General features: G+C 39.6%; 1 protein-coding gene across 1 annotated transcript; it reads right to left on the bottom strand.

Annotated features, from left to right (window-relative positions):
* Positions 1-8877: 8877 nt before the first annotated feature.
* On the bottom strand, positions 8878-9846 carry LOC122440974 (olfactory receptor 7A17-like). Its single transcript, XM_043467616.1, has one exon. It carries the CDS (start codon positions 9844-9846, stop codon positions 8878-8880), a length of 969 nt encoding a protein of 322 aa, XP_043323551.1.
* Between the last annotated feature and the right edge of the window lie 329 nt (positions 9847-10175).

Raw genomic sequence — 10175 nt, 5'->3', positions numbered from 1 at the left:
CATGGGATTTCCCAGGTAAGAATATTGGAGCAGATTGCCATTTCCTTCTCCAGGGGATTTTCTCTATCCAGGGATCAAAGGGTCACCTGCATTGCAGGCAGATTCCATACCATCTGAGTCACCAGGGAAGCCTGTAAGAAGGTAAGGAAATCTAAGACCAGAACTTCTACAGGTTCTTTGTGCATACATATCACCAAGGTTTGTGATTCAAATGCAAATTGTGACTCATCAGGTCTCTAAAGGGCCCAGGGATTGCCTTTGCAGCAAAATCTTAGGTGTTGAAGTTGCAGGTCTTGCTCTGTGGACCACAGTTTGGATATCAAGGCAGTGGTCCTATGTTAGAGTCAAATACACATCTCTTTAGTCTTCTCCATGAAGGATCTTTTATGTATGTATTTTGAAAGAATCATTTTCACTCACTTCATAGGTGATTGTGTGTCCAGATCTCTAAAATATAATAGCCCTTGAGTGACATCAAATAAAATATATATTAAAAAGACTTTAGGTCCTCCCTGGTGGCCCAGTGGCTAAGGTTCCACATTCCCAATGCTTGGGGCCAGGGATCAATCCCTAGTTGGGGAATTGCTACTTAGATGTGCTACTTAGAGTTCTCATGCCACATCTTAAAAAAGATCCTGCATGCCTCAACTAAGACATGTCACAGCCAAATTTTTAAAAAGGGAAAAAAAAGAAGACTCTGGGGTAGGCATCATAAGGGACTCCAAAAGAGTTCATATGCTAAACCAAAGAACTTTTGAATATATTTGTTGCATAGCAAGGTAATTGAGACAGTAGATGGGATAAAATTACTAGTCATATATTTAAGATAAGATTATCCCAGGTTATGCACCTTGAAAGTGAAAGTAGCTCAGTCCAGTCTGACCCTTTGCGACCAATTCTCCAGGCCAGAATTTGGAGTGGGTAGCCTTTCCCTTCTCCAGGGGATCTCTCCAATCAGGGATCAAACGCAGGTCTCCCACATTGCAGGCAGATCCTTTACCAACTGAGCTATCAGGGATGTAAACATAATGATCCTCTAAATGTAGAAGACAGAGTGAAAATTGGAGTCAGAGATTTGAAGATGCTGTGCTGCTTGGACTGCAGAGAGAGGGAGGGTCATGAGCCAATGTATGAAGCTGCCCCCTGGAAACTGGAATAGAAGAAGGAATTCATTCTCACCTGGAACATCCTGAAAGATCCAAGCCCTCCAGATGTCTTCATTTAAGCCCATTAAAAACCTATTTTAGGCTTCTGACCTCTAGAGGTTGAAGATAGAATGTTTTTTTAAGTCACAGTCTGTTAATTTCTTACAGCAGCAGGAGGAATCTAATGCAGATACTTAAGCAAGAAAATATTGTTGCCAGGAAATGAGTTTAAGCTTCTCAAATCATTCACCCTTGGCATGCCATTCTATATTGAAATCCCTTTTCAAGAAAAGAAATTAGAGTTAATTTGGAGATATTCAATATCATTATCTGGTATAGAAAATTTCTCATTACATAATGTAAATGTGGTTCTGACTTCAAAGGCTTTGGGAAGTTAAGGTAGTAAAAAAGCAATCCCTTATTCAAATTAAAGTAATATATTCTATTTTAAATCTTCTAGGTTATGTTTATTCAAATGTCATTCCCTTCAATCTCTCTCAGGTTTTCTTTCAACATGGTAGATGAGATGATGATTGAGTCTATGTATATATGCATACGTGTGAGAGTGTTGAGTTGAAAGAACAATATGTACAAATGCACACACATATATACATTCACACACTAGCTATTCCTGAACACTTTCTTTGGGCTCATCAAAATAAATCAATATATATCAAACATTCATTTATTCCTTACAGCATGCACCTGAATTAAGGTTTGCTATTAAGCTTGGGCACATTTTGAACTCTAAAAAATGAACCAGGTAGTGTGTACTGCTAATTTTTGAAATTTAACAAATTCTATAGTTTAAAACTTGCAGTTGTATGTAATTATACTTCAATGAATTAGGTAGAATTTAAAACTTCTGGTTTTGTGTGATTCAAGGTCATAAATAAATCCCATGTAGTTGATTCACACCTAAAATTGGGAGATATCTCTTCTACCAAGGAAGAAAACAAAGTGGCCTATATGGATATAGGAACAGTCAAATTAAAATAAAGCAGTTAACATTTCATAAACCACTTTTCTTCTGTAAATTAAAGACTAACCTACAAAGGTCCATACAGTCAAAGCTATGGTTTTCCAGTATTCATGTACAGATGTGAAAGCTGAACCATAAGGAATGGTGAACCATAAAGAATGCCAAAGAATTGGTGCTTTCAAACTGTGGTGCTGGGAAAAACTCTTGAGAGTCCCTTGGCCTGCAAGGAGGTCAAACCAGTCAATCTTAAAGGAAATCAACCCTGAGTGTTCATTGGAAGGACAGATGCTGAAGCTGAATTTCCAATACTTTGGTCACCTAATGTGAAGAGCCAACTCATTCGTAAAGACCTTGATGCTGGGAAAGACTGAAGGCAGGAAGAGGAGGGGACAACAGGGGATGAGATGGTTGGATGGCATCAACAGCTCAATGGACATGAGTTTGAGCAAACTTCAGGAGATAGTCAAGGACAGGGAAGCCTGCATGCTGCAGTCCATGGGATCGCAAAGAGTCAGACGTTAGTCAGTGACTCAACAACTACTACATATATAAAAGGAAGAAATTGTCATAAAGTGGCTCAAAAGAGAAGAGCACTACAGCCACACACAACATCATGGAGGAGCCTTTAAAACACAAAATAGAGCCTGACAGTAGACCCATGAAGAAGAGATAATCTGTCTCAGAACATCGCCCCATCATATATTCCTATGTGATAATAAGGGCATTATTATCCATTTGCTCTTAGGACAACTTGTTATGCAGCAACAAGCTGATATAACAATCCAAGTGAAGAGAACTGAGGAAATTAAAATAATATACTGCTTCTCATTCTGGGCGGTTCTGATATTTAAATAGCACTCTGTTTTTCCAGTCTGTTTCATATAACTGTGACTCCATTAAAAAGTAACTCTATTGAGATTTTCTTACCGGTAACCATGCGAGGTGAAAAGGACTTGCTTGTTTGTTCAAACTGTGAGACTCTAAATCACAGGAATGGACAGGAATTTAAGCTCTCTAGTGAGTCATACTTTGGAGACACACACACATATATGATATTTATATTGTTTACTCAGCACCCTTCCAGCGGTTATGATAAAACTTAGAATGGGGAAAGATATTTCATTTACTGCTCTGGAAGAAATCATATCTGTAAGCAGCATTGCAAGTTTTCAAGCAGAAGAAAGATAATTCAATATAAAATATAATTACACCAAACAGTGCTTTACCCCAACGATAAACCAATACACATGGACACTGATCTTACATACAACAATAAGTAAATATTCATCAGAAAAAAATAGTTTGTCTAGTTAAAATCTGGCATAAATTCTTGCTTCGTTATAGTTAAGATCATCTCAGACTCCAGAAATTATGTCAAACTCTTTACTGAAACTTACCTTTCACATAGACTACAATTGGAGACATGCATTTGATGATCAGTATTTACAGTGACTCTAGTAGCCAATGTGGACACTGAGCTATATAAAGAACAAGATCCTTTATGGAATAAAATCAATGCCCTGTTAGAAAACTCTCTACATGGTAAGGTCTACATTTTCAGGAAGAGCAATTATGGTAGTGATGTACAAATGAATGATAAATTGTGGTTTCATAATTTATACTCTTATGGAATTATGTGACTGGCTTTAGTTGCCAAAGTAGCTTTTTTTCCCCTCAAAGAGGTAGCTAAATTCATGATCATTCATTTAGTAAAATGAGATAAACTCGTTCTGTACATATAGTTCAAGAAGAAAATATTCATAGGAGATGGACCCAGTCTTACGAGATATCTAGGAATTTCCATTTATTTCATTTAAGAGTATGAATCAATTTGGGACAGTAAAAAAATGAAAAAGGATAAAATATATATGACAGAGCAGAAAAGGTAATGAAATGAGTCGCTGAATTGAAATCAAAGAAATGGAAATAGCAGACAATAAGTGGAAGGATCAAGTGCTATTTCTACAATCCCATCAAAGAATTGCAAAAAGTGGCCCTGAGGCTTTAGCCCTATTATTATATGCATTTCTTCAGCCCAAGGACAAATGACCCTCCTATAGTTTTGAAAGGTTGTTGCTGAACAATAAGACACCGGGATTCTTGGCCTCCGGAGGAGACGAATTCAATTGCGGGGCCAGAGAGGAGGCTGGATCGCTCAGAGCTTTTGTGTAATAAAGTTTTATTAAAGTATAAAGGAGATAGAGAAAGCTTCTGACATAGGCATCAGAAGGGGGCAGAAAGAGTACTCCCCTGCTAGTCTTCAGCTGGATGTTATATAGTCACTGGCAGTCTGTTAATGAAAGAAAGGAATGTCTTAAAACTCAGAATGGCACCAGATAATTCATCCCAGGCCATAAAACGATTGACTTGAATCTTGTAGAAGGGCAGATTACCACACAAATAGTTTCATTTACATAGATTAGGGGAACAATATCTGAGTATAACATACTGGTTTGTCAAGTAGGTTCTGAGCCATTTGGCAGAACTTGAAGACAGAGTCTGGGGTACATTAACATAGCTTAAAACAAACAAAAAAAAAAAAAAAAATGTATTGGTTAACTAAAGGTTTTGAGAATAGTTAGCTTCAGGTGAAACAGGTGTCATGGCAACACAGCATTTTAGAGAAACTCCTTTTAAATTTGTAATAGAGAAGGAAAAAAAAAATATCGCATTTTATTCTCCTGCCAGCTTAAAGAGAGATAAAAATGTCTGGCACTTGCAGCCTATTTCCTCCGTTTGGAGACCCCTGGCCTTCCCTGCCTGTTACCTCTGCTCAGTTTCCATCCATAAGAGTCTTTTCAGAGCCCTCTTTTATATCTTTATTGATCAGATAGATGAAGGGACTCAAGCATGAGTGTGGAATCAGAGTGTACACACGTGAGGCAGTTTTCTTTGAGTGTGAGCTGGGGGTAGCCGTAGAGGCTAAGGTATAGCTCTAGACTTGTCAATAAAATAAGGAGATGACTGAGAGGTGAGATGCACAGGTGGAAAAGGCTTTATACTTCCCCTGGGCTGATGAAATTGCTTGTTGAGGGAAATATCATAGAATAAGAGTAAAATATGCAGCTATGTAGTGTGCCCAGAAGTACAGCTCCAAATACATTCACCATTTATTGAGAAAGGTGTCAGAACAGGCAAGTTTGATCATCTGTTTTTATTTCACAAAAATAGTGAGGGATTTCCAAAGCGTACAAAAGGACAATCGCAGCACCCTTAGCTGTTGTAGCAGGAATGCATGGCACTCACTATCCAGGATATCAGAACCAGCAGTCCACAGAGCTGGGGCGTCATGATGACTGTGTAGTGCAGGGGATGGCAGATGGCCAGAAAGTGGTCATAGGCCATCATACTGAGGTGAAAGACAACTAATCCTGCAAAAAATATGTAAAAATATATCTGGGTGATGCATCCTTCATAAGTGATATCTTTGCTCTGGGTCTGGATGTTCCACAGCATATTTGGAATGGTGGTGGAGGAGAAGCAGATGTCCACAAAGGACAGGTTGGACATGGGGGTGTGGAGGTGGGAGTCTGAGCTGACAGCCACAATGACAAGCAGGTTTCCAAAGACAGCGATCAGGTACATGGAGAGGAAAATACCAAATCTTAGGATCTGCAGTTCTGGTTCCTCTGAAAGTCCCAGAAGAAGAAATTTTGAAATCTGTGTATTGTTTGCTGTTTCCATGTAGTGGAGGTGACTACTGGGAAAAAAAGAAAATGGTATTACTAAATACATTACTAATTTTCACTCAAACAGATATAACTCACATAGCTGAAATACTGTGGTTTTTATTTTGCTGTAAAGAAATTGGTGTTATACTGTAATTTTAATTTTCAGTTCAATTCAGTCACTCAGTCAGGTCCAAGTCTTTGAGACCCCATGGACTGCAGCACACCAGGCCTCCCTGTCCATCAAAAGCACCCAGAGCTTACTCAAACTCGTGTCCATTGAGTTGGTGATACCATCCAGCCATCTCATCCTCTATTGTCCCCTTCTCCTCCTGCCTTCAATCTTTCCCAGCATCAGGGTCTTTTCCAGTGAGTCATCTATTCGCATCAGGTGGCCAAGGTATTGGAGTTCCAGCTTTACCATCAGTCCTTTCAATGAGTATTCAGGACTGATTTCCTTTTGGATTGACTGATTTGATTTCCTTGAAGTCCAAGGGACTCTCAAGAGTCTCCTTTAACACCACAGTTCAAAAGCATCAATTCTTCGGCACTCAGCTTACTTTATAGTCCAAATCTCACATCCATACATGACTACTGGAAAAACCATAGCTTTGACTAGATGGACCTTTATTGGCAAAGCGATGTCTCTGCTTTTTACTATGCTGCCTAGGTTTGTCATAGCTTTTCTTCCAAGGAGCAAGTGTCTTTTAATTTCATGGCTGCAGTCACCATCTGCAGTGATTTTGGAGCCCAGGAAACTAAAACCTGTCACTGTTTCCCTGTCAATTTGACATGAAATGATGGGACTGGATGCCATGATCTTTGTTTTTTGAATGTTGAGTTGTAATCCAGCTTTTTCACTCTCCTCTTTCACTTTCCTCAAGAGGTCCTTTAGTTTTTCTTTGCTTTCTGCCATAAGGGTGGTGTCATCTGCCTATCTGAGGTTATTGATATTTCTCCTGGCAATCCTGATTCCAGCTTGTGCGTCATTTTTTCATTTTGCTGTCAAGGAATTGATGTTAACATGTTGTGTATAGATATATTCTTGAGGGTATACCCTATTTCACTTTTGATTAGAAATTTTTGGCCTATTCTCACTATGGTTCCATAGAACTCATGTATTTACAGTTTTAATAAGAACATTCACGTATTTGAGATATATATATATATATATATATATATATATATATATATTGAGAGCCAGTCATGTCCCAAGCACAAATAGGAAATAAACCTGAAAAACAAATCTCCCACAATCCAAGGACAGTGAAAAATGATATTCAAATAAATATATAATATGTTAGAAGTTGACAGATGGCTCAATTTTAAAGAATCTGCCTGCAATGCCCAATACGTGGGTTCAATCCTTCTTTTGGGAAGATCCTCTGGTGAAGAAATGGCAACCCACTCCAGTATTCTTGCCTGGAAAATTCCATGGACAAAAGCTCCTGGTGGGCTACAGTCCATGGGGTCACAAAGAATCAGATATGACAGCACACATCAATGATTTAAATGAGTTACAGGTGTTATGAAGAAAACAAAGTAAGATATAAAGGAGAGAATAATAAGAGGTGTTATTTGTACTGAGTGTTCAGATAATGCCAGCAAACAAGATGATAATTGAACAGATAAGTCAAGAAAGAGAGGGAAGGATCTTGTATATCAGAAGTGTGTGCCTGGCACAGGGAATGGTTGCTGCAAAGTAACTAAGGATGATCCTGGTTCCATATGTTCAAATCCAAACAAGGAAATCAATGGGGCAGTGGGGTGAGGTAGAGGGGCAGTGGGGTGAGGTAGAGGAGTAGTGATTAGAGATGGTATCAGGGATGCTGAGGAACAAGGTAGCTTCCCTGCTACAGGTGACACTTCATTCCACACAGAATCCCTCCTTCCATGTGGTTCCTTTGTGTGTGTGTGTGTGTGTGTGTGTGTGTGTGTGTGTGTGTGTGTGCGCGCGCCTAGTTGCTCAGTTGTGTCCAACTCTTTATGACCCCATGGACTATAGCCCACCAGGCTCCTGTCCGTGGGATTCTCCAGGCAAGAATACTGGAGTGGATTGCCATTCCCTTCTCCAGAGGTCTTCCTAACCCAGGGATTGAACCCTGGTCTCCCACATTGCAGGCATATTTTTTTACCATCTGAGCCACCAGGGAAGCCCTGTAACAGCTAACTGATACAATAATCAAACAGAACAGAACTGAAGGAAATTATAACAACATGCTGCTCCTAATTCTGGTCATTTGTTCTGATATTTGAATAGCATTTCACTTCTCCACCTTCTGGCTAAGATCAAATATAGTATGGGGGCTTCCCAGGTGGCTCAGTATGTAAAACCCACTTGCCAGTGCCGGAGACACAGTAGACGTGGGTTTGATCCCTAGGTTGCGAAGATCCTCTGGAGTAGGAAATGGCAACCCACTCCAGTATTCTTGCCTGGGAAATCCCATGACAGAGGAGCCTGGCGGGCTACAGTATTGGTCTCCATGCGGTTGCAGAGTCAGACACAATTGAGGGAGTGATCACACACATATTACTGTGATTCAAGTTTATTTTATATACAATAATTACAAATGATTCTACTGAGGTTCCCTCAAACCTAACCGTGAATAGTTGAGAAGATATACATTTACTATCACTACACTTTAACTGGTTACAGCAAAATTTAGAGTTGCGGGAGACACTCCATTTAGAGTACTTGAAGGAATCATATTTGTAGGCTGCAGTGGAAGCTCTTAAGAAGCAGAAAGATAGAAAATGTAATCACAAAAAATAATATTTTACCCCAATAATAAACCACTTCTCATGTGATCACTGACCCTGTGTACATCAATAAGTAAATGGAAATTTCCAAATATTTCTCATCCACATTTGGGACAAGCTTAGGGAAAATGGGAAACAGAAAAATGGAAGACTTCATATATCATGCAGACTAAAAGCTTAATCAAGTGAGTTACCTAGATTTGTATACAGAAGTTGAAATTAAACAAATAGATATACTAAGCAGTTAATATAAGGAACAAATGCTATTTCACAATCTGAACAAATAATTGCTATTCCTGCCTCCAATATTTGAGTCCTGTACTCACAGGCATTTTTTTAGCACCAGGACAATTTTCCCTTTTGTACTGACCTTCCAAAGAAACTTTTTTAGAGCCCTCCTTATGTCTTTATTCCTCATACTGTAGATGAAGGGGTTCAGCATGGGTGTGACCACTGTGTACATCACTGAAGCTGTTGCACTGGAGTGTGAGCTGTGCACGGTGGCAGAGCTAAGGTACACTCCAAAGCCTGTACAATAAAATAAGGAGATAACTGAGAGGTGAGACCCACAGGTGGAAAAGGCTTTATACTTCCCCTGAGCTGATGAGATTCTGTGTATGGAAGACACTATTTTAGAGTAGGAGTAAAGTATTCCACCAAGAGGAACACCACCAAATACACCAACTCCAAAATACATCACAATATTATTAAGAAAGGTATCGCCACTGGCATGTTGGATCACTTGTTTCAATTCACAAAAAAAGTGGGGCATTTCCAAGACTGTAGAGAAGGACAGCCTCAACACCATTAAGCTTTGTAATGAAGAGTTCAGAGCACCTATCACCCAGGATATGAGAACCAGCAGTCCACAGAGAATAGGGTTCATGGTGACTGTGTAGTGCAGAGGGTGGCAGATGGCCACAAACCGATCATAGGCCATCACTGCCAGGAGAAAGATGTCCAATTGTATAAAGAGAAGGAAACAATACATCTGGTCTATGCAACCTTCATAGGTAATGACTTTGCTTTGAGTTTGTATATTCAGCAGCATATTTGGGACAGTGGTGGAGATGAAACAGATGTCCACAAAGGACAGGTGGGAGAGGAAGAAGTACATGGGGGTGTGGAGGAGGGGATCTGAGCTGACAGCCAGGATGATGAGCAGGTTTCCAAACATGGTGATCAGGTACTTGGAGAGGAAAAGCCCAAATATTACAGGCTGTTGTTCTGGTTCATCTGATAATCCGAGAAGAAGAAATTTTGAAATTTGTGTACCATTGCCTAGTACCATATAGAGGTGGTCACTACTAGGGAAAAATATATATATAATTGCATCATTAATTTCTACACATGTGTAAAATGCTATGCATTATATTTGTAGTCATTTTAAAAAGGATCTTCTATGTCTGGGTCTCCACTGATACCCTGCAAGAGAATAGACCTGTGGACACAGTGGGGGAAGGAGAGGGTGGGGCAAATTGAGAGAGTAGCATTGAAGCATATACATTACCAGCTGTAAAACAGACAGATAGTGGGAATTTGTTGTATGATGCAGGAAGTTCAAACTCAGTGCTCTGTGACAACCTAGAGGGGTGGGATGGGGTGGGAAGTGGGAGGGAG

Source organism: Cervus canadensis, chromosome 4 (genome assembly GCF_019320065.1).
Source record: "Cervus canadensis isolate Bull #8, Minnesota chromosome 4, ASM1932006v1, whole genome shotgun sequence".
NCBI lineage: Eukaryota > Metazoa > Chordata > Mammalia > Artiodactyla > Cervidae > Cervus > Cervus canadensis.
This window is presented reverse-complemented; position numbering and strand designations above follow the sequence as displayed.

What these genes read in the sequence shown, in the direction of transcription:
- LOC122440974 (XM_043467616.1), bottom strand. Translation starts at nt 9,846, where the DNA reads ATGGTACTAGGCAATGGTACACAAATTTCAAAATTTCTTCTTCTCGGA.